The 26673-nt window shown below is 34.4% G+C and overlaps 3 protein-coding genes across 3 annotated transcripts in view; 2 read left to right on the top strand and 1 right to left on the bottom strand.

Moving 5' to 3' along the window:
* Window positions 1-67: 67 nt before the first annotated feature.
* On the top strand, window positions 68-12477 carry LOC144450287 (RUN domain-containing protein 3B-like). Its single transcript, XM_078140885.1, has 12 exons — window positions 68-210; window positions 1317-1432; window positions 2101-2234; window positions 2778-2863; window positions 3078-3167; window positions 3925-4005; window positions 4722-4875; window positions 5647-5804; window positions 6416-6583; window positions 6954-7131; window positions 7773-7847; window positions 8393-12477. Exons 1-12 carry the CDS (start codon window positions 131-133, stop codon window positions 8450-8452), a joined length of 1380 nt encoding a protein of 459 aa, XP_077997011.1. The 5' UTR covers window positions 68-130; the 3' UTR covers window positions 8453-12477.
* The window catches only part of LOC144450286 (PHD finger protein 14-like), a 34012-nt gene continuing 18766 nt past the window's right edge, over window positions 11428-26673 (bottom strand). Inside the window, exon 23 of the mRNA XM_078140884.1 lies at window positions 11428-13099. Within this exon, the coding sequence (XP_077997010.1) occupies window positions 12998-13099 (102 nt within the window). The 3' untranslated portion in view covers window positions 11428-12997. The remainder of the gene's footprint in view (window positions 13100-26673) is intronic.
* LOC144450352 (histamine N-methyltransferase B-like) lies at window positions 22958-25363 on the top strand. The gene is made up of 4 exons (XM_078140954.1): window positions 22958-23150; window positions 23699-23874; window positions 24292-24433; window positions 25005-25363. The coding sequence occupies exons 1-4, from the start codon at window positions 22958-22960 to the stop codon at window positions 25361-25363; spliced, it is 870 nt and encodes a 289-aa protein (XP_077997080.1).

The following is a 26673-nucleotide window of genomic DNA, read 5'->3' as shown; positions in this document are numbered from 1 at the left end:
GTGAAAGGTCAAAGTTAAAAGGTTGTATTCAACTTCCGATATAATCACTTCCTGTTTTGTGCCTTCATCTTCAAAAACAACTTTGGACGACGAAAATACTGCTCCGATAATATTAATATTTGAAACTAATATGTCATCAAACGAGACACGTTTAAACGTAGCCAGACAATGTGCGAGTCTACAACGTAAGAATCTGCTCTGTGTATGCAGGTAAAGTAAAAGTTTCGAGAATTTTAACTTCGACGTAAAGACTTTATTTAAACTAGTCAATGTTGACTTCCGTCAACAACATGGTCATTTATTCAACACAAGTCAAGGTCAAACCAGCATTGTTTATTTTTCTCTAGCCAAGTATTACCTTTCTAAGATGTTAAATGATTCTGAAAAGTACCCCCACCCCACAGATTCTAAACACGTTACACCGTGAACTCATTGTTCATTAATTTATTAACATTCCCTCACTCATAAAATATGACCCACCCACCCACCCATACATCCATACATTCATTCATACATACATATCCATACATCCATGCATACATACATCCATTTATACATCAATCCATCCAGCCATTGATCTGTCCATCCATCCGTCCATCCATCCATCCATCCATCCATCCACACACAGACACACATGCATGCATCCATCCATCCACACACACACACACACACATCAAGCTCTGGATTTATATGCTACAGGGTTTCGACACGTCTTCTCCCACTAGAAGGAGAAGACGTGTTGAACCCCGTAGCATATAAATCCAGATCTATTACACAGCCAGCCATCCATCCATCTATCCATCCATACATCCATCCACACACACACACACACACACACACACACAAACACACACACACGCAGACACACACACACACACACACAGACACACACACACACACTCGCACACACTCGCACATCCATCCATCAATCCATCCATCCATCCACACACACTCACACAGCCATGCATCCATCCATACATACATACTGACACATGTTATTTCATCACCACCACCACTGCTGCTGCCATTGTACATATCCAACCCAGCTATGTGGTATTTCATTGTCTATGCTTTGAAAGACACGGTCAGTGCTAGCTTACCTTGCTTTCAGCACATCTCATTTCCTATAGGAGAGCCTATCACATTAACACATCAGCACCAAAAGCAGGCTGTATGCCATAGGTCCCACATTGACATTCAGTCAGCTCTTAGACTAACCAAACACAAACATGACCTATAATGAATCGCCTAACTCCACTCATTGCCTAACTCCACCCATTGCCTTAATCAACCCATGTTAACTTCATATTCTTCAGATTAGCTGTGAAATCTCTGATTGATAAATCCTGTTTCGAAGCCATCGATGACAGTTGTCCAGAGTTTGTCAATTTCACTGTAATATTGGAACATATATTATCATATCGGTTGAAAGGTGAGTTTGAATAGCCCCCTCTATTGGCTGTTAGTATAATTTGATTTACATAGTCACATGTTTGAAAAGTACCAATCACAACCATGATTGATAATCATAGTAAGGCCAAAATTTTTTTTTGCATTCATGAAACCCAACTTAGTACTTACCCTAGTATAAGCCGCCAACTCCAAATATTTTGTAACTTTCTAAAAGGTAAATGTGGTGAGAAGTCCTTCTATTTCTGTGTGAATTTTAACAGTTTTGTTTTCTTAAAAAGGTAACTTGGTGAGAATTTAATTTGGGTGTATATTTTCTTGCCAAAGTATTGTTGGTTATCTCTGCTCCCATTGTAGAGAAACCAGGTCTTTTCAGAATGTAAGTTCAATGTATACAGTATAGTCTGCATATTGTGTACATCTACTTTTCATAGCATTGTCTTCATTTACTTCTTTTACACCTCATCAAACGATGAACAAAATGCGAAAATGAAACTCCAATTTCAGAGTAAAATGATACTGTGTTGCCATATCTGCCTATAACTCTGCACAGAGCACTCTAATTATGGATGAGCAAAACGTTGTCAGCTTGTAGCAAGAGTATTCCTGGACGTACATCATAATTTATTGAGATGGAGCTAATATGACACCCTCTAGTGTTAAGTTTTGAATTTCTTTTGTTTTTTTCAGGACATACATCATGGTTTATTGTGGAGGAACCACGATGTTTTTGGGATTTCATCAGAACAGCTTGCCGGAAAGTACCCCATAGTTGTATTAAAAGTATTCAAGCCATGGAAAATATTAAATCATCCAAAGCTAAGGTAACTAAGACCCCCTAGGTGTATTAAAAGTATTCAAGCCATGAAAAATATTGAATCATGCATAGCTAAAAATAACTAGGACCCCCTATTCAAAATATATGAATATGAATGAGGTGATGTCATAGAGTGAATGCAATAGGCCATTGCAGACTGCAAACAGGAAATTGAGAATACAGCGCCCTCGTTCAAATTGGGGGTATCATCATCTCATACTACCATTTCTTCTGAGCTTTGTCCCTGGGTATTCTGTTGAATCAGAGATGTTTTTTGTATTGTTCAGACTAAGTTCCAACTACCCAGTGCCAGGGTTTAACATAGTACATTTCTCCAAGTCATAAAAAGTGGGCTTCCGAGGCCTGTTTGTTGTTGAAGTTTTCCCAGCATGCACTGCTCTGATCGGTACTTCCTGTGTGGGTGAGTTGAAATCTTGTTTCCCCGGTCCCTTATTTGGGGTGATCTTATAGGCAGAACCCTCAGTGGCAAGAGGCTGGGTAACTGAGACACAACATCACATGTTTCATAGTTTTACCTTTGTTTTATCAGGGAAGAGCTTGGATACGTGTAGCTTTAATGGAGAAGAGATTATCAGAGTACATAACAACAGCTCTTAAAGAGGAACGACAAACAAAGTAAGTTTTACAAACTGACTAAAGAGGGCAGTGTCACTAGATAAAATTATTTTGAAAGTGGCGAGTATGATGCAGTTAGTCCAAAACCAATGAATACATGTACAGTAAACAACACAAAATGCATATAATGACAAAATTGAAAACAAAACTAATTTTTAAAATGATGTATAAAATTGCTTGCTGGTTAAAAGTTAAATCCTTCTTATCTTTCCAGGTATTTCTATGACAACGGTGCTATCTTGTTAAATGAAGATGTCCATATATTAACAGGATTATTACTAGGATTGAATGCCATTGACTTCAGGTAAATGTTACGATATATGACATCAGATCTACCTAATATCTACAATTGGCTGATTATACCGCCACCTAGTGGTCAGCTTTAACTATGGAATTTGCCATTCAGATGAGGATTGTCAACCAGTTCAGTTCAGTTCAGTTCAATTCAGTTCAGTTCAGTACAGTTCAGTTCAGTTCAGTTCACAGGACTAGTAATCCTATTTGGATTCTAAACATCCCTCTGTTCTGTAGCATAATATGAGTCAATAGCATTCTTAAAAGCATTTACCGATGTTGATGACACTACACTGTCCGGTACAATACAGATTGAAACCTCAATGCTAAAAGACTTTGAACTGCTAGTGTGGTATAACCTTTATAAATCATAATAACATCATATCACATTGTTTCATAGCCTTCAGTGATTGGCTTAGTCTGTGTCACATGGTCTGGACATGTCATCTGTTTGCAAAAGCTTTCTCTAACTTTTTAGATTCATCTACTATTGTTCCTGTTCAGCACCATAGAACATTATGTCGTATTGGATTTTGGGGCTATACAAATTTGTTTGATTAATTGATTGATTGCTTGATTCATTGATTGATTCATTGATTGATTGATTGATTGATTGATTCATTCATTCATTCATTCATTGGTTGATTGATTGATTGATAGTGTGGATGTCTAATGTACTATATATCATTTTCTTCTCTACAGTAGCATTTATGTTTACTTTGTTTCCATGGTGACATTTAACATGGTATTTTTTTTATATATTGTAGTTTTTGTCTGAAAGGTGAAGATTTAGAATCCGGAATCCCTAGTGTCATTGATTATACACCGTATTTAAGATTTCAACAATGGTAAGTTACCATGGTAACAAAAGTTAAACAAATCTAACAGTTTTTATTGCCATACAAGGTATAGTTTTTATATTTCTCTAAATATTTTTGATCATTCAGCTTTTCTGAAAAGTACATATACCTATGATTATAGTAAGGTACCTATGTTACCTGTGGTTTTTATTACTGGGCCCCTTAGGTCACTTGTAAATTTGTCCCTGGGCCCCTTAGGTCACTTGTAAATTTATCACCAGGACCCTTAGGTCACTTGTAAATTTATCACCAGGCCCCTTAGGTCACTTGTAAATTTATCATTGGGACCCTTAGGCCACTTGTAAATTTATCACCAGATCCCTTAGGTCACTTGTAAATTTATCACCAGACCCCTTAAGTCACTTGTAAATTTATCACGAGGCCCCTTAGGTCACTTGTTAATTTGTCATGGCCCCTTAGGTCACTTGTAATTTTATCATTGGGCCCCTTAGGTCACTTGTAAATTTATCATTGGTCCACTTAGATCACTTGTAAATTTATCACCAGGTCCCTTAGGTCACTTATAAATTTATCACCAGGCCCCTTAGGTCACTTGTAAATTTATTATTGGGCCCTTAACTCACTTGTAAATTCATAGGCTGAGCATAGACATATATTTGGAAAAGAAGTATATTAGGAATATTCAATAAAAAAAGATATTGGAGAAAAATGTCTGCTTATTTTAATTATTTTTCATATTTTAGTCCAGAGAGTATCCTGAGTGATGAAGTGGAAATCAAATCATTGAGTTCACCCAGTGACAGTAATGGTACGGATCTCTTTGACACTGACGATGATACGATGGAAAGCAGACTATATAGATTACAAGACAAGTATAAAATGATTCAACAACAAAAGGTATGTCGACTTATAAACCTGCCATCTTGAATAGTGCATTGTGGGTAAATTATATAGATTACAAGACAAGTATAAAATGATTCAACAACAAAAGGTATGTCGACTTATAAACCTGCCATCTTGAATAGTGCATTGTGGGTAAATTATATAGATTACAAGACAAGTATAAAATAATTCAACAACAGAAGGTATGTCAACTTATAAACCTGCCATCTTGAATGTTGCATTGTGGGTAAATTATATAGATTACAAGACAAATATAAAATGATTCAACAACAGAAGGTATGTCAACTTATGAACCTGCCATCTTGAATGGTGTATTGTGGGTAAAATACTATTACAAAAAAAGGTACGTCAAACTTGTAAACCTGCCATTTGGAATAGTCTGTTGTATTCTACAGGGTTGATATTGTACTCTATATTGTATTTTACCAGGTTGATATTGTATTGTATACAGTTGATATTGTATTCTACAGGGTTGATATTGTATTGTACAGAGTTGATATTGTATTCTACAGGGTTAATATTACATTCTACAGGGTTGATAATGTATTTTACAGGGTTGATATTATATTCTTGAGTGTTGATATTGTATATTACAGGGTAGATATTGTATTCTACAGGGTTGATATTGTATTCTATGGAGTTGATATTGTATTCTACAGGGTTGATATTGTATTCTATGGAGTAGATATTCTATTCTACAGGGCTGGTATTGTATTCTACAGGGTAGATATTGTATTCTACAGGGTTGATATTGTATTTTTACAGGGGTATTTAGAGGAGTTAGTACGTCTAAGAGAATCACAGTTACTAGAATCACAGCGTCAACAGGAACGATTAATTCGACAGATAGAGGACATTGACATCCAAGCCAGACTAGAAAGACAACAATTTGAAACTGTTATACTTGAATTACAGGAACAATTGTAAGTATCATATCTAAAAGCAGTATTCAGTAGCCATATTGGATTCTAAAATGGTGGCCATATTGGATTCTAAATGGTGGCCATATTGGATTCTAAAATGGATATCATTTTGACCTCTATTTCAGAAATTTGTAGGGTAACCCCTGATTTTATTCTCTTGATTTTAACAGAGAATGGGGTGGAGTTTTCTTGAGCAAAGTATAACCAAAAGTTGAAATAGTTTTCAAGGAATCATAAATCTTGTATTTTCCTATAGTTAACACAGTATTTGGTGACCATATTGGGTTCTAAAATGGTGGCCATATTGGATTCTAAAATGGTGGCCATATTGGATTCTAAAATGGTGGCCATATTGGATTCTAAAATATCATAATTTTGATAACATTTCATTATTATTATTATTATATACTTTATTGTGATGCTAAATTTACATGAAATTCGATGTACATTGGCAGGGGGAAAGAGAAGAACACACAGAGACTAATTCAACTTACTTTACCTACATACATATACATAAACACATGTCTATTTCAAAAATTTGTATGGTGACCCCAGATTTTCATTCTTGAATAAACTTACATGCATCTAATACCACTGTTGTATTTTGACAGGTTTTCACTCAAAGATACACCAAGGAGAGAACTAGAAAGTCACCTGACCAGCCAATGGAGGTCAATAACCTCTAGTGCTAGACAAACTGCACCAGATATTGCTATGGAAGATATCACAGCTAATATACAAGTCATGAAAACTGAAAAATTATTAATAAATACAGATGGGTAAGATATTAATAAATTTATCAATGTATAGAAATGTACCAATATCATGTAATGAAATCAGACACAGTTACCTAGCAACCACTTTAAACATGTTACCATAGAAACCACCGATTCTCTATATTTCAGAGAATCTTTGGAGTCCAGATCAGAGTTGAAGTGAATTTACCGAGTTTAGTTTTTGTTACCTAGCAACCACTTTGATGTCACCATAGTAACCATTCTTATTACTGTGTTTTGAAGATAATCTTCAAGTTTAAGTCTTGATCAAAGTGGAAACAATGATCCTTGCCAAGTTCAACATCAGTTTGTGTTACCTAGCAACCATTTACATCTTGTCGTTATAGTAACCACTTTCTCTGCTATGTTTCAGAGAAAGTCTTCAAAGTTTAGATCAAAGTGGAAGCGATGTCCCCTTACCAAGTCCAACGTCAATTACGTCATCAACTGACCGACAAATAGAATTACGAAATGATGGAATACGAGTCTTACGCAGAGATAAAGAAGATACACCGTCATTAGTTCCACTGACTGGATCGCTGACGTCACAGGTAAAATAACAAGTCATGATTTGTCGACACAAGTTTTATTTTACACCGTATGTCACATGACCACAGCTAAAGTGACACAAACTGAATTTATAAACCTTTTACTAAAGTGAAAATATTTTGTAAGTGACTGAGCAGTTACCTGGTAGTTAGCCTCTTACCTCTGCAGCCTGGGTTCGAACCTGCCAGGTGTTGGCTGGGTTTGATTTAAAATTTAACCAGGTCTGCATGTAAGAAGGGTGATGCTTGCATATAAACTCAGCTTGTGACCTTTTAGGCAAATAAGGGATTTTACGCCTCTCGTTGCAGATCTCGCGAGATATGCTAATATGCCTAGCAACAACAGTTGTCAGACATGTGATCCTGGTCAAGCTTTTGTCGTGGCCAGCAATGAGCGATGATGTTGGGAACAATAGCATTGTCAAGCATTTGCCACTTTCAGCTTGACCACCCTCACGTGGTTGCTATGGATGCAACGGCTTAAAAACAGCTTATTACAGCTTAAACAGGAAGTGTTTGTCAGTAGACTTTATATTTTTACATTGATGAAGTTGTATTACATGATAGAGTGGGACAAAATAGATCTCACTCTGTCTTGTTAACTACAAACCACTAATCGTAACCATGGTAACGTGTCATTACAGGTCAGTTTGAAATCAGTTGAAATTAATCTTGGCAGCAGTACTAGTTCTGGGAGATTATCAGATAATCCATCACAGGTGAGTAAAGAAATAATAAACATGACACGATATATCAGGTGAGTAAAGAAATAACAAACAGAATATATCAGATGAGTAAAGAAATATCAAATATAACTGTATCAGGTGAGTAAAGAAATATCAAACATTATATATCAGGTGAGTAAACAAGTATAAAGTTGGCGTCAGATTCAGATTCAGATTCACGTAGCGCATATTGAGCGTCAGATAGCCTCAAGTCCGAAGACACCCGACGGACTCAATCAAACCTGAAATAATACCGTTGACACTACAGGGAAAGACTCCGAGTAAAGAAGTGACAAACATCACAATATGATGGTTTTCAGATACTGAACATATCATATCAGAACTGTTCTGAAGGAGCATTTGTGGCCCTGAACATGAATAACTAACTAACTATTATACAGATATTGAGACATTGTTCAATGTTGATACAATTAAAATTAATTACTTGGGTTTTTCTTGCGTGCCATACAAACTGTTACTATGGCAACAAATATATAACCAGTATGTATACATACAGTAATTTCTTTTCTTTGTTTCAGAGTGCCTTGCAACCTGTTACCAAGGCAACAAATCAAGATTTAGCCAGTGACACAAGTTGAAGAAAATGAACTAAAATCAAGATTTTTGTTTCTAATTTAAAAATATCTTGATAGTTGTCTCATTGTGTATGTATATACCACAATTTCAAATCAAAATTGATGTTAAATTTTGAAAGCACTTTAAAAACAAAAGAAATCATTCAATCACCGTATAGGGCAGCAGTGTGTGAGAAATGTCAGTCTGTCTTAATTGTGTACTTTCAAGATGGGCAAAAACAAAAGAAATAATTTAATACCGTAGAGGGCGCTCATATACTTTAATGAGTCAGTGCATTTTATTGATTTGTTTAATATTTGTTTACTCCAATAATTGATAAGATACTGATTGATATATTTACATGTTGTGGGTGGGGATGGGGGGGACACACCATTTGTCTGGTGTAAAAGTTAAACGTGTGCGAATTTTTCTTTACACGATCTATACAAACAATGCAAATCACTACGTGATGAATTTCAAGTAATTAAATTAACAACAGTTTTAAACTGAGGCACCAATTACTACTGCAACTATACAGTACCATAATTAACTGAAATGAAGTGTAGAATAATTTGCATAATTACATGTTGTATATGTATGATGTCATGTATTGACAATCTCAGTATGTTAGCATGAAGTATGTAGTGTGATGCTAGCTAAAATTATGTGATGTACTAAACCAGATTTGTCTAATGTACTGCTTTGCATTAACTATGTGCAGTAATGTTAGCTAAACTTGTGTAATGTACTATAAATAGATTTGTCTAATGTACTGCTTTGCATTAACTAAGTACTGTAATGTTAGCTAAACTTGTGTGATGTACTATAACTAGATTTGTGTAATGTACCGCTTTGTATTAACTAAGTGCTGTAATGTTAGCTAAACTTGTGTGCCGTACTACAACTAGATTTGTGTAATGTACTGCATTGCATTAACTAAGTGCTGTAATGTTAGCTAAACTTGTGTGATGTACTATAACTAGATTTGTCTAATGTACCGCTTTGTATTAACTAAGTGCTGTAATGTTAGCTAAACTTGTGTGATGTACTATAGATTTGTGTAATGTACCGCTTTGTATTAACTATGTGCTGTAATACTAGCTAAAATTGTGATGTACTATAAATAGATTTGTGTAATGTACCGCTTTGTATTAACTAAGTGCTGTAATGTTAGCTAAACTTGTGTGATGTACTATAACTAGATTTGTGTAATGTACCGCTTTGTATTAACTAAGTTCTGTAATGCTAGCTAAACTTGTGATGTACTATAAATAGATTTGTGTAATGTACTGCTTTGTATTAACTAAGTGCTGTAATGCTAGCTAAAATTGTGTGATGTACCTGGTACTATAACCAGATTCGTCTAATGCGGAGACGAGTGTAACTAAAATAAAAACAATGCAAGTGATAAAATAAAATGAAATAAAATCCTGACCTCCCTACCCTATTTTCTGACGCCATGTCATCGGAAACACACAGTATTTTTTTCAGCTCAAGTATACTGTAAACTATGATTTAAACTTGAGTTATAATATGCTATGCTATCCTTATTTTCACAGTCTGTGTTCAGAGCTTACAAGTCGATAATTTTATTAGAAATATTTCATTTAGTAAACGTAGAAATTCTATTTTCAGAATATTGTTTTGTATATTCAGAGTTGTACTTTGTATATTGTATTGGCTCTGAAAATATATTTTGTTTATTAAGAATTGCTGTGTTTTCCATATTTGGGAAAGTTGACTTTATTAGTGTTTGTTACTTAGTAACAAGTATGTCGAGTTATAATCTGTGATTGACCGAACTTTGAAATTCAACATTTTTTTTTAATTCTGAATTTCAGATTTTGTAACTTATACACAGCACCGTTAGTACAATAAACTGAATGTTGGACTATAAAATATGTATTCTGTCAACTACAGACAGCACAATAAACTGAATGTTGGACTATAAAATCTATTTTGTCCACTACAGATAGTACAATAAACTGAAGGTTGGACTATAAAATATGTATTCTGTCAACTACAGATAGCACAATAAACTGAATGTTGGACTATAAAATCTATTTTGTCAACTACAGATAGTACAATAAACTGAAGGTTGGACTATAAAATATGTATTCTGTCAACTACAGATAGCACAATAAACTGAATGTTGGACTATAAAATCTATTTTGTCAACTACAGATAGTACAATAAACTGAAGGTTGGACTATAAAATATGTATTCTGTCAACTACAGATAGCATAATAAACTGAATGTTGGACTATAAAATCTATTTTGTCAACTACATATCGCACAATAAACTGAATGTTGGACTATAAAATCTATTTTGTCAACTACAGATAGTACAATAAACTGAATGTTGGACTATAAAATCTATTTTGTCAACTACAGATAGTACAATAAACTGAATGTTGGACTATAAAATCTATTTTTCAACTACATATCGCACAATAAACTGAATGTTGGACTATAAAATTTGTATATTTTCAACTGTTCAAGAAGAGCTCGTGTTCGGAGCGCAGATGATGTTATCGTTATTGTTTGGTGGTATTCTTTGTTTCAATTTTGAACATCAAGTGTTAAATTGTAAAACAGATTCTGGTTGGCTACAAGATTCGCATTCTCAAAATCCAGAGCTGTTATTTCTTCCGTGACACTGTGAAATAACCTCTGAGTGAATACGTCTTGGATGGAGCGGTAAAAGAGGCTGTGGTTTACGACGGTGGAGAGTCGTACAACAAGTACACCTATGGTATAGACTGTAAGATACGTTGTAACGTTCCACCCTCACCGGTGCGGGGTTGGCCGATGTGTCAGATGTAGGTATCGGGTGCTCACAGGACAATAAAAGCAGGAGGTAAATAAAAAAATCACACCCAGTTTCTTACATCAGATTTTAATCACGTTGATGTTAGCCTGAACTGACCTGTTTGGCTGTAGTGTGTATGCAAATTGAGTCACAGACAACTTGGTTTGAAATTAACTACACAGTATCTTTATTTAGCAAATAGTTTGGGTGTTTTACCCTTCTACAAAGTAATGATAACATTATAAAATTACTGGTCGATATTACTTAGAACCAAACAATATGCAATCTATAAAGTGATTGATTGGGAGTATCTAGAACCAAACACTGCAAGCTATCATATGATTGGTTGATAGGACTTGGAACCAAACACTATGCAATCTATAAAGTGATTGGTTGGTAGTATCTAGAACCAAACACTTATGCAAGGAAATAACTGATTGGTTGGCACTATCCAAAACCAAACACTATGCAAAATATAAGTTCATGATGTAAGCTTGTATTTAATTGGTTAACAGTACTTACAACCAAACATTTTGTATGCTATACATCGATTGGTTAATACACATACCAAAACACTCGTCATGTGAATCTAATCAGTAGCACCCACTGCTGTTTTTGTATCCGTTATGTGGGGGTTTTTTTACCTAAATTTGTCTTTTGCAAGAAGTCTTTTCTTGGCTAACTTCATTCAAGCAAACACACAGGACCAGGTGTTTTTTATGGTTGTATAAGCTACAAGTTGATTGGTTAGCAGTACTATAACCAAACAGCATAAGCTAAACAATGATTGGTTGGCAGTACTAAAACTGAAACCATGAGTACCAGAAAGCTACAATTTGATTGGTCGGCAGTACTTTTTTTTTTATTCAAAACTTTTACTACTAATACTTCTCTACTTCACAAGTACATTTCTGGATCTAGCTCCATTAATTTCTGTTTTTTACTCTATTTACGATTTCTTTTGAAAAAAATGCTCTTTATAAAAAGTATAAATAAAGTTACACATCTTCACAACACAGTCACATGACTTTTCAACAGTTTCATTACACCCCTAAAGGCTAAAGCTATCACTACAAACATTTACCTGTTTCTAGATACCCAAAATTTGTCAATACAATTTTGAAATACAGTACTCTGAGATTCCAACTAATCAACAGTTTCATGGTCCCCCTACAGCTATGACTAACATTCACCTGTTTCTAGACGCTCCAAAAGATAATCTGGGAGACCGACCATTCAGTCCACAACTGTTACAGGGTCCGCCTAAGCTGTCAGGATTAATGCAACAGTTTCAAGACACCTCACTGACAAATCTGGTTACAATGTTTTCAACCAGTACCTTATTTAACAGCCCCAGTAGTTGTAGCTTTTCATTACAACCTTTGCTGTAACTCTGGTGTGTGGTGAGGTTTGATGACCTTGGCTGTAACTTCCGTTTGTGGTGAGGTGTGATGCTCTTTGCTGTAACTCTGGTGTGTGGTGAGGTGTTACAATCTTTGCTGTAACTCTGGTGTGTGGTGAGGTTTGATGACCTTGGCTGTAACTTCCGTTTGTGGTGAGGTGTGATGCTCTTTGCTGTAACTCTGGTGTGTGGTGAGGTGTTACAATCTTTGCTGTAACTCTGGTGTGTGGTGAGGCGTTACATTCTTTGCTGTAACTCTGGTTTGTGGTGAGGTGTGATGATCTTCAAAGTATGTCATATTTACGTTGAGGTCACATGATCATACATTGAGGTCATGTGATAACAATTGTCTCTCTAATCTTCATCTATAGTGTCATCGCTGTCACCTTTATCTCCTTTACTCTCATCATCAGTTTCATCTTTATCCATCTTACTGTTATCTTCATCACTGTCATCCTGTGAAGAAAGAATCAACCAACCAATCAATCATTCAATCAAAATTTAGCCATCTTACCGTTATCTTCATCACTGTCATCCTGTGGAGAGAGAATCAACCAATCAATCAATCTATCACCCAATCACGCAATCAATAAGGCAACCTATCAATCTATCAATCAATCAATCACCTACAATCATTATAATAATGATATATATCTTATTTTGAATAAGCAGTTAATCATTAAAGCCAGCATATTATTTGTTTGAATCTTCTTTGTTTCACCTGACAGACATGTTGATCTATGTTCACAATAGTATCATTTTATATGCTTGTATGCTTTCAGTGGCTGTATTTCATTTTATGTAATTTGTAACAAAAAATGTTGTGTGAGACGTAAAACATATTGTGCTGAAACTCTATAGTTACTCTGGTTTGGAAGTAACATCTTGCTGCCTAATTGAAATGCTATAGTCACTCTGGTTTGGTAGTATCATCTTGCTGCCTAATTGAAATGCTATAGTCACTCTGGTTTGGTAGTACATTGTGCTGCCGAATTGAAACTCTATAGTAACTCTGGTTTGGTAGTACATTGTACTGCAAAATTGAAACTCTACAGTCACTCTGGTTTGGTAGTACATTGTGGTGACTAATTGAAACTCTATAGTCACTCTCGTTTGGAAGTAACATCTTGCTGCCTAATTGAAATGCTATAGTCACTCTGGTTTGGTAGTACATCATGCTGACTAATTGAAACTCTATAGTCACTCTGGTTTAGTAGTAACCTCATGCTGCCTAATTGAAATGCTATAGTCACTCTGGTTTGGTAGTACATCGTACTGCATAATTGAAACTCTATAGTCACTCTGGTTTGGTAGTACATTGTACTGACTAATTGAAACTCTATAGTCACTCTGGTTTGGTAGTACATTGTGCTGCCAAATTGAAACTCTATAGTAACTCTGGTTTGGTAGTACATTGTACTGCATAATTGAAACTCTACAGTCACTCTGGTTTGGTAGTACATTGTACTGACTAATTGAAACTCTATAGTCACTCTGGTTTGGTAGTACATTGTACTGCATAATTGAAACTCTATAGTCACTCTGGGTTGGTAGTATGTATAGTTAGTAGACACTTCATACTGTTAGCACAACTACAGAGAACTATTCATTTTTCATACTCGCAAACCAGAGCACGTATTCCTGCTGAAACAACGCCTCTAGGCGGTACGTCTTCGACGGTGCCATAAAAGAGGCTGTGGTTTACGACCTCTAGGTGGTACGTCTTCGACGGTGCCATAAAAGACGCTGTGGTTTACGACCTCTAGGTGGTACGTCTTCGACGGTGCCGTAAAAGAGGCTGTGGTTTATGATGATGTCAATTTTTATGTAAGTGTATAAGTCAGGCTGGCATTACATACAAGTGATGTATTTTACACATTAATCTTCATGGCGGCTTTGAGTGGGTGTAGTTTTGCTGGGCATCCACAAACACTATTAAAGCCACCTACAGTGATGAAATACCTCACTGCCTTAGGGAATTTAAATAATCTTAACTATCCTAGGGGTTCCCCTACTACATTCACACAAGGACACAAAGCGAATGTATTTCTACGATGTGTATGTACAAAATTGGTCTAGATTGGCGGAACCATCACTCGTTAGTCATTCCCCTTAATTAACTTTATTTTAACGAGGATATGACAATTCTGGTAATCTGTTGGTTATAGAAATGTTATATAAATGTCATTAATTGTGGTATTTCAATAAGAAGTAGTTGTGTTTCCTGGACAAGCAGTTTCACAAAGACCTTTCAAATGTGCAAGTAGCCAATCCTCAAATCATTATTTTCAATTTTCTTCCTCCAACGTACGTACGTAGGCACAAGTGTGTTTATTGTTCGACATGTAAATTCTTAAATGTACGTAGGCACAAGTGCATTTATTGTTCGACATGTAAATTCTTAAATGTACGTAGGCACAAGTGCATTTATTGTTCGACATGTAAATTCTTAAATGTACGTAGGCACAAGTGTGTTTATTGTTCGACATGTAAATTCTTAAATGTACGTAGGCACAAGTGCATTTATTGTTCGACATGTAAATTCTTAAATGTACGTAGGCACAAGTGTAAATTCCTAACTGCCTATCTGTTAGTTTTGCTTTTAATTTGTGACTGAGTGTCTGTTTTGTTGACATTTGATTTAAATTTCTTGTCCTAAATTCATTTACAAAGACTATTTTATCGTTCTGGTCTAAAATCAATTCATGGCATGACATAAAAGTAACAAAAACCATCATTTTTATCAATATTGGCAGGAAAATAGGTTGTATGTAACATATCTAAATACCTGTACATGACATCATAATAATTGCTGTGATTATGTTACAGAAATGTTAGTAATTAGTTACTTTTCTGGATGAGTTGTTACAAATTGCTTCAGGAAAATTGTTACAAAGCACTTTACGGAAGTTGTTAAAAAGCGCAACCAGAAATTTGAATTACATATTGTTATAGAAGATTGTTACAAATTATCACAGGAAGATTGTTACAATGTGCTTTCAGTTGTCATAAAATGAAACATGAATTTTTTTTTTTTAAACTGTTACAAAAACAATACCTTCCGGAAAATTATTCCATTTTTTGTCTCAATTTTCCACTCAAATATCAGCCAATAGGTAAACTCCTTGTAGTGACATTTTACAAAAAGTTGACTTTTGTTAAAAATTTTGCCTACATAGCCTTTTCCCATTTTATAGTTGCAGGGCCTTCAACATGTCTGACAGTTTGGTGAATTGTGCAATAAATTGTCTAAAATCATCCTGGAATGCTTGCATTAAATAATTTATTGAGCACATGCTATTTTTCTACCATATTGAATTCCCATGTTATAATCACAATGTATTACAAACATCTAACAGCCTGTTGGCAAATTGTATAAAAAGATTTCTGAAATTATTCTGGAAAGCTTGCAAGCAATAATTTATCAAGCAGTTCTCTAATATCCAATACTGGCAGCCCACGCTCTTCAAGTTAGATATATGACATTTTTGTTCTCAAACTGATCATATTGTCATTTAGAAAATATTTTAAAGCAAAATTTTAAGAGTAATTCATTTACACAGATTATTTGTAAGACCCTAGTCTAAAATAAAACAAAAATATATTGAAAATTTTCAGAATCCTACATTTTTGAACAAATAATTTACACTCAAATTTCTCCAGTTACTAATTAGATCACAGCAAAATTCTAAACAGCTACCATTTACAAGTCCTATATCTAAGATTCCAATCTAAAATATAACAAAAATAAGCCAAAAATTTACAGCAACCTAAATTTTTACTCAAATAATTTTAATTGTCATACTTATATTTCATTTAAAACAAAATTTTCATCATCAACTCAATTACAAGGCCAATTTCTAAGACTTCAATCAAAAATAAAACAAAAATGTGCCTAAAATGAAGAAACATTTACGAAATTTTTGTTCAAATATTTTTCATCAAAATTTTCACTCTTTAAATTAAAGCAATCTTTTGTCAACAATTCACTTATAAGGCCTATTTCTATGACTTCATTCTAAAATAACATAAAGCTGTGCCAAAAATTTACAGAAATATGAATTTTTGTCCAATATTTGTCATCAAAATTGTCATACTCGTTCTTAAAATTAAAGCAATCGTTTATCACCAATTCACTTATAAGGTCTATTTTTATGACTTCATTCTAAAATAGAGCAAAACTGTGCCAAAAATTTACAGAAATGGGAAATTTTTGTTCACTTTTTGTGGAAAATGTCAGTGCTATCAATCAGCCTACGCACTGGTTGAACTATACTTACACAGTTATGATTATCCAGTGACTTTTGAAACAGGATATCATAGATCTCAAACATGGCATTCACTTCACAATTGTACATATACGACAAAAATACCTGGAAGGAGAGAATTGCCCAGGACCCACTTAGCAGTTTCAATACACTATTCAAATCATAGAATTGGAACTAATTTGAAATAATTTAGATCAAAAATACTCTTCATCAGCCTTACTAGGAAACTTCCTGTAACCATGGCAACCTATGTGGGCATCTTCATTTGTAGGCTATCCAATAATAAAAGAGTATGATGCGTTACTTGCAGCAACTATTTTTATCAGAATTCTAAGGATTCCATGATCACTGACAATTATTAATACCACCTAGCAACACGATAAAAGGGATCGTCTCTAATATTCACATTTAGTTTTACTTCTATAAATTTAGGTTTGAGAGGAATTTTCTCCCTCACCATCTTACATTTTAGACTGATATGAAAGAATTACAGCAACATGGTGAAAGAGATCCTCTCTAATATTCACACATAGTATACTTTAATTTGACTGCAACTTTTTCTACCCAATTAACCACATAGTACATATATTATAAAAATATTGTTCCTAAAATTTTAAGTTTTTTCGGCAAATTTTCTTTACTATTTCATTCATTTTAGACCAAAACCATAGAACTACCTATAAAAAATAAATTCCTCTTAAAATAATTCACATGTACCTGCAGTGGTTGTTTTTTCTACAAATTTATGTTTTTTCTGCAACTTTTTCTTAAATCTTTCATTCGTGGCAGACTATACTCATAGAGCTGTTTGTAGAAAGTAAATGATGTTATAATGAAATTTAGAAATCACGAAAATACACCTACTACGTTAGAGGTATCACAGTAACCGTATTTTACAATTTTATTGTTCAAATGTAGTCTGCTACAAACCATGATAATATAGTCCACATTTTAGAAAACTTACATGTACACATGATAGGAACATAATAGTTTAATACTGAAAGTCATAAACTCATGAGGAAGGCCCTCAAGGTTGAAAAACTACAGATGCATGTGATTAGATCATGTATATACTATACTGTGCATGTCCCGATGGTGAAAATCGCATGTTACCCACATGTTACCCACATGTTATCCACATGTTACTTGGGAGTGCCTCACAGCTTGTTTGTGTCCAGTAGTGTAGTTTCCATAGCAATAATGAATATAACAGAAACCTTACATTTAACCAGATTTCCTTTCTTATCTAGATTTTATACCTTAAGCATACATGCATACATATATACATACATAAAAAAGGAACACATCGTGTGTTATTTACATGCCCTTTTACAACCTATTGTGCCATCTCAGCCTACCTACATTAAAGATACGAACCATGCTCTTAAAATACTTAATGGCTTCCAATTCCAACAAGGTAAGCCACGATACCTTTTTTCTATGGACGTTAAGTCCTTGTATACTTCCATACCACATAATGAAGGGTTAGTTGCAATTGAACACTATCTTAATTTAAGACCTGTACTTGACCCTCCTACCCACGTACTTCTTAGATTGACTGAACTTGTTCTTACCTGTAATTATTTTACCTTTAATGACAGGTATTTTGTGCAGAAATGCGGCGTTGCTATGGGAAGTTGTCTTGGACCTAGTTATGCTTGTTCATTTATGTCTTATCAAGAACACCTTATTTTCAGCTCTATTGGGTTCTATTTGGTGCGTGAGAACATGAGAACTTTTCCCACGTATAACCGTTTATATATCATGCGCGGTTGTCGTTCTGTTACATTACATTTAGATTTTAACCTAACATTTCTGTATCTCACCAATTTTTCCTTTGAAAACGAATATTTATTCGAAACGTCGGATTTTACATCTATTTATACAGACTGATTTATAAGTTCCATATGCATTTCTTTTTTTTCTATATACATACATACATACATACATACATACATACATACATACATACATACACATACATACATACACACACACACACACACATACATACATACATACATACATACATACATACATACATACATACATACATACACATACATACATACACACATACATACATACACATACATACATACATACATACATACATACATACATACATACACACATACATACATACACACACACATACATACATATACACTTTGAATCTCAAAAATCATACATCTATCAAGTACCGGTACATGTATAAGTCACTGCTATTAATCGATGTATTCAGTAGTAAATATTACACTGTAAGTAATATTAGACTGCAAGTATTTTCATAGCAACGTCATTTTTCCACAAAATTTAGGATTTCTGTAAATTTTTTGTGTGATTCAGGTTAATTTTAGAGCAGAAGGGAAGAAACAACTCCATTTTATTTATTCCTATCAAAATTTAGTTAAATACGGCATTTACAAATTTGTTAGCAAAAATTTACTATTCAATACATAATATTTTACTAATGAAGAACTGATGAACGTTCACTTCCATACAAGATTGACAGTAATTTTGATTTGATTAGTAGAACCTACTCTTTGAATATATCAAAGATATACATCCCATAATATATCTATTCAAATGACATGTATAGAAAATAACTTTCTTTTTTCAGTTTTTTCCATAAATATTACTGCATTTAGTATTTATGAATTGATTAATTTTCATTTCTGAGAAGAATGTGGATCTGATTTTTACAATGCGGTTTGAAATGAAATGAAAATGCAACTATTTCGCTGCATTTACACCTTTCTACCGTCTACAGGTAGACGACAAAAACGCACATGAAAATGCAACTATTTTGCTGCATTTACACCTTCCTACCAACAAAAACGCACGTGAAAATGCAACTATTTACTGTGTTTACATCTACTGTCTACATGGAGACAATAAAAGCATACATGAAAACACAACGATTTGAAAAAACTACTGAAAGAGGACCGTTTTTAAAATGATCCGTTTTCATTCGAAAACAAAGTCCATACCAACAGCAATGAAATGATATGAAAACAACATTGTGTAAATAACTGAAAACTCAAGAAGTTGAAAATAAACAAATTTGACCTCATATCAGGAATGATCTCATGATGACGTAATAACGTGCGCGCTTACACCGTGTCATAAGTTTGCGTATGTGCAACATCATCATTTTTTAATTGTTCTGTCTTCAGTGTTTCAGACGGTCACGAATATCTTGTCGGTCGATCAGATGCATTAAAATGAAAGCGATATCAGCATTTGTACTGGAAACGTTGTCACATAAAGACGACCTCACAGTAATTTTGATTTGAATGCCTACCACTGTGAATATACCTAAGTACTGACAATGGGGAGAAATTCTTTCTAAGACCAAAGCTATACATCCAAAATACACATGACATTTTTTTTATAATGACAAGCCATGGAAAATAATTTTCCTTTTTTCTCTCAATTTTTCTCTAAATTTAAACTTAATTCAGTGTCGTTATTTATGCCAACGTGAAACACTTAAGGTTTACTTCCCAAATATCAAGTTGTCATGGAAACCATATAACTGATCAATTAGTGGTTACTTTTATAACACGTACAAACAGATACCTGACATTTTCTGTTTTTAATCAAAATCTATTTATTTCAGAATTTCTTAGAAATAAACTGACAATATGCGGGTATTTTTTGAGTGAAGACATTCTTTTGAAACTGATATTATATAAAGTAATTCATACAAGAAGAAATAATATTTTTTTGATTTTCTTTTGGCTCTTTTTATGATTAAGCTCCATTATGATACATGTTGAGTTATGAAATTAAAATGTCATTTGAATATAGAGAAATTATCTGCAACAAATCCATACTTAAATCCAAAGATCACAAGAACTTTAAGCATATTTGAAAATGTCAATATTGAGAAACAATCTCCCCCCTCTCTCTCTCTCTCTCTCTCTCTCTCTCTCTCTCTCTCTCTCTCTCTCTCTCTCTCTCTCTCTCTCTCTCTCTTTCTCATTGTCAGTCTGTCTGTCTGCCTGCCTGCCTGTTTCCCTGCCCATCTCTTTCTGTTTGTCTCTGTTCCTCTGTTTCTGCCTATGTCTGTCTGTCTTTAACATAAAGCAAGTGCAACCTCTATCCTACCAGGTCACTATTTATATAGCAGGGTTTATTGAAGGATCAAATCTTACCCATGGACTACAGCCACTCATTAACAAATGGAAGTAGAAAGACTCAAACTAACAACTTGGAGATTCCTGAAACTGTAACGGTACAATTCACTGATCCTGACTACGCATATCTGATGATATTGGGGGAAAAACGACTAAACATCTATTAGTGAAAATAAAATAATTCTAAATTGGAAAATTCACTTTCTGATTCACTTTCTAAAAAACAGAAATACAAAATACCACGCAATCAATCGCATTTTGAGAAGACCCCTTAGGTCACCAAACAGATAACAGAACTTCCTCCTTCAAGAGAAGCCTTAACTTGTATGCTAATGTATGCTAATTTATGCTAATTAGTTGATTATACAAAATATGACATCAAGATCCATTTGAAAATCGTCATAGCGACCCAACTGGATGCAGATTTCAGTTTAAAAATCATTCCCTAACGAAGAACACATCGCAAGCTGAGTTTTTATTCTGAGAAGAAGAACTGACAAGTGACTTTGAAGGTGAGTGTAAAGAACTCGTTCTGTTCACCTACACTTTATTTATTGATGTTTTTTTTAATGTTATTCCATGTAATCCTATCAGCTTGACTACAGTAATGCATTATTATACAGACTTCCTGACACCACCATAAACCTATCACAATGTGCTCAAAATACAGCTGCAACGATCATCTCTCGTACCAAGAAGTTTGAACACATTTCTCCAGTTCTCACCAGCCTGCATTGGTTACTAGTTCGTTTCAGGATTGATTACAAAATTTTACTGTTGACATATAAAGCCCTTCATGGCTTAACTCCAGAGTACTTCTCCAGCCATACACACCGTGTCGCACTCTACGTTCTACAAACAAGAATCTGCTTGCAACAACAAATTACAGACAAGTCACCTATGGAGGTCGTTCATTCTCATATGTCGCCCCCAAACTATGGAACTCTTTGCCACTTGACATTCACCAAGCCTCCAGCCTGGATTGTTTCAAAACAAAAGTGAAGACTTATTTGTTCACCAAAGCATACGGTGTGCTTTAGCCAGTCAGCACTACTGAATAGAAAATTGCTCTGGAAATCGGCGCTATAGAAATTGATTGATTGTTTGATTGATTAATTGATCAATTTTATTTACTGCTTATGTTGTACTACTATTTCTTATAAGTATGGTTAGTAGTTCAAATCTGTCTGTCAGAGAGTTTTGGAGTCATCTCATTGTTTTAACCACTGGGCAGTACGTATATCTACTACATGTATGTTCCTGTTATTTTACCTTTCACGAAGGTTTATAAATACAACTAAATTCAACCAAGTGTCCGAGTAAACCTGTCTTAACCCGTGCTAAAACTATCTCCTAGCAACAATACAGAGAGTTTCTATATTTATTACAGTGTAAACTTATACTCCATGGTGTTTACTTGTACACAAATTGTTGATAAAGCCACGGTAATCCAGCCTTCGGATAAGATATACGCAAACATTACAATAACACAGAGCATCCAGTAACATGTTAACAAATGATTAGCCTTATGTAGTCGATGAGGGCGTGCACTACAATGATATTCTAGTACAATTATTCGGTAGATATTGGTACATACAAAACAGCTAATAGTGATGCTCTCAAGGGTCGACTGGTGAGAGAGTCTACATCATATATGCACACACTAACATACCAACATGTTGATTGTTACTTTCCAGAATCACCATGACAACATAATGTATGCAGAAACTAATACACTAGTATGCTAATTGTTACTTCCCAGAATCACCATGACAACATAATGTATGCAGAAACTAATACACTGGGTATATTAATTGTTACTTCCCAGAATCACCATGTCAACATAATGTATGCAGACACTAATACACTAGGTATGTTTATTGTTACTTCCTAGAATCACCATGACAACAATGAAGAGTCTGTCCAGTAATGCACCACGCTACCTCCAATCTTTCAAGGAATTCCTACAAGTATCGGATGAACACAAAGTAATGACGGATTGGGTGGAAGTAGGGATAACGGAAATAACTGACAAATTATCCGACACAAGCAACGACAAAAAATTGACAGTACTGGGTGTTGGCAGTGGATCGGGTATGTTACTCTCATTTTTATTGGCTACTAATAGCTAAAATATTGTCAGTCAAGGAGAGATACATATTCAGATTTGGGGGACAGTTCCCATTGTGTTATTGAAGGAGAGATACATATTCAGATTTGGGGGACAGTTCCCATTGTGTTATTGAAGGAGAGATAAATATTCAGACTAGGGGTACAGTTGCTGTTGTGTCATTGAAGGAGAGATAGATATTCAGATTAGGGGTACAGTTGCTGTTGTGTCATTGAAGGAGAGATAGATATTCAGATTAGGGGTACAGTTGCATTGTGTTATTGAAGGAGAGATACATATTCAGATTTGAGGGAGAGTTGCAATATTGTGTCATTCAAGGAAAGATAGATATTCAGATTAGGGGTACAGTTGCTGTTGGGCTATTGACGGAGAGATATATATTCAGATTGTAAACACTGTTGCTAAGAGATAACAAATAATTACTATCATGTCATTGCAAGAGAAATGAAAATTCAGATTTGGGGTACAGTTGCAAAGCGATATTAACATACATATAAATACTTGATTGCAGGAGAGATAGATATTCATATTCTGGGTACTGTTGCTAAGCGATATCAAAATATTTACAACTGTGTCATTGAACCAAGTGTGGATCAAATGAAGAAATACAAATCCAATGTGAAGGAACATAAAGCACTGGACATCGTGGATTTTGATTGGAGGAATCAAACTGCTGAAGAGTACATGGTAAGATCTTTATGCAATAACCAGGTGTATAGTAAGACAAATATATAAATTAATAAACATAATATGCAAATTAACACTTTTTGGGGCTGTCATATGCAATTCTACATATTTTGAAATGTAACAGCCACCAAAGCAACACCCTCATCCCCTCACATCCATCCCAGTTATTTGAAATCTACCCCCCCCCCCCCCCCCCAATAAACTAGTTTTCTGAGACACCTCTCCATAGTTGTATCAACATAGTGATAATAGTTTTAGTTTGTGTCTATCTTAGTAAACCTAAGACTCAACTACCTGGGTAGTTTATCAATCCCAACTCATCTTTACATCCCTAATAGCATTTTGAAAGTTTGTACATAGGGACACAGTGTTTAGAAGCCTTGTTATCTAAAAGTATTTATTTTTGTATATTTTCAGGCATCAACTGAGCAGTCTCAGTTTGACTTGGTGCATATGATACAAATGCTGTACTATGTGGACAACACAGAGAATACTATATTGCAGTTTTACTACAAGTATTTGAAAACTAATGGTATTATGGTACTATTACAAGTGTCTAGTAAGTGTATGTGTGTGTGGGAGTATGTACATGTATGTATGTATGTATGTATATATCTATGTATGTATGTATGTATGTGTGTATGTGTGTGTGTATGTATGTATGTATGTATGTATGTATGTATGTATGTATGTATGTATGTATGGATGTATGGATGTATGGATGTATGTATGTATGTATGTATGTATGCATATATGTGTGTATGTATGTATGTATGTATGTATGGATGTATGTATGTATGTATGTATGTATGTATGCATGCATGCATGCATGCATGCATGTACGTACGTACGTACGTACGTACGTACGTAGTACATACGTATGTACGTACGTACGTGTGTGTGTGTGTGTGTGTATGTATGTATGTATGTATGTATGTATGTATGTATGTATGTACGTACGTACGTACGTACGTACGTACGTACGTATGTATGTATGTACGTATGTATGTATTTACTGTTACTCCAATCTATTGTACATTTTCCTTTTTACCTTGTTTCTATGGAAACATGCAATGATGGCTTATAAAACATTGTAAAAGTATCCATTCCCTTGTTTCTATTGTTAACAGGCAATGGAGGCTGGGAAAACATTTGGCGTGAATTCGGTGACCGACTACTGCAAAGCGATGGATGTACGTACACAACCGGTAAAAACATACAAGACATCTTAGAAAGAAACAAGATTAAGTACAAAACAACCATCCTGCCGTCTTATTTCTACATCAACCAATGTTTTAAAGAGAACTCTAAAATAGGAAGTCTTCTGTTAGATTTTATCACGGAGGTGGATGATTTCACTAACACTGCACCGGATGATTTGCGGTGTGAGTTAGTGGAATATCTGAAAACGTCTAACTGCTCTTATCAGGATGATGACAACATTGTGTTTAAGAATGATTTACAAGTATTTATTATTACTAAGGATTAAAATGACCACAGGATAAATAAAGAATATCAATTTATGTAGTTTTAATAGTTAAATATGTAATAAATATATGTACATGCATACATACATACATACATACATACATACATACATACATACATACATACATACATACATGCATACATACATGCATACATACATACATACATACATACATACATACATACATACATGCATGCATGCATGCATACATACATACATGCATGCATACATACATACATACATACATACATGCATGCATGCATGCATGCATACATACATACATACATGCATGCATGCATGCATGCATGCATGCATGCATGCATGCATGCATGCATGCATGCATGCATGCATGCATGCATGCATGCATGCATGCATGCATGCATGCATGCATGCATGCATGCATGCATGCATGCATGCATGCATACATACATACATACATACATACATACATACATACATACATACATACATACATACATACATACATACATACATACATACATACATACATACATACATACATACATACATACATACATACATACATACATACATACACACACACACACACACACACACACATACATACATACATACATACATACATACATACATACATACATACATACATACATACACTGACATACATACACACATACATACATACATACATACATACATACATACATACATGCATACATACATACATACATACATACATACATACATACATACATACATACATACATACATACATACCTACATACATACATACATACATACATACATACATACATACATACATACATACATACATACATACATACATACATACATACATACATACATACATACATACATACACACACACACACATACATACATACATACATACATACATACATACATACATACATACATACATACATACATACACTGACATACATACACACATACATACATACATACATACATACATACATACATACATGCATACATACATACACTGACATACATACACACATACATACATACATACATGCATACATACATACATGCATACATACATACATACATACATACATACATACATACATACATACATACATGCATGCATGCATGCATGTATACATACATACATACATACATACATACATACATACATACATACATACATACATACACAGAAAGACACAGGCATATGCACAGACAGACACACATACAGGCATCAACACACACATACATACATACGTACGTACGTACATACGTATGTACGTACGTACGTACGTACGTACATACATACATACATA

This window comes from Glandiceps talaboti, chromosome 19 (assembly GCF_964340395.1).
Source record: "Glandiceps talaboti chromosome 19, keGlaTala1.1, whole genome shotgun sequence".
NCBI lineage: Eukaryota > Metazoa > Hemichordata > Enteropneusta > Spengelidae > Glandiceps > Glandiceps talaboti.
The sequence above is the reverse complement of the archived record's forward strand: the minus strand, read 5'-3'. Positions and strand labels throughout refer to the sequence as shown.

Bases quoted from the DNA above. Each gene is read 5' to 3' on its own strand.
- LOC144450287 (XM_078140885.1), top strand. From the start codon at position 131: ATGTCATCAAACGAGACACGTTTAAACGTAGCCAGACAATGTGCGAGT. The intron at 211-1,316 runs GTAAAGTAAAAG...CATATTCTTCAG, and splicing joins AATCTGCTCTGTGTATGCAG to ATTAGCTGTGAAATCTCTGA. The intron at 4,006-4,721 runs GTAAGTTACCAT...TTCATATTTTAG, and splicing joins TATTTAAGATTTCAACAATG to TCCAGAGAGTATCCTGAGTG.
- LOC144450352 (XM_078140954.1), top strand. From the start codon at position 22,958: ATGACAACAATGAAGAGTCTGTCCAGTAATGCACCACGCTACCTCCAA. The intron at 23,151-23,698 runs GTATGTTACTCT...ACTTGATTGCAG, and splicing joins GGGTGTTGGCAGTGGATCGG to GAGAGATAGATATTCATATT. The intron at 24,434-25,004 runs GTAAGTGTATGT...TATTGTTAACAG, and splicing joins GGTACTATTACAAGTGTCTA to GCAATGGAGGCTGGGAAAAC.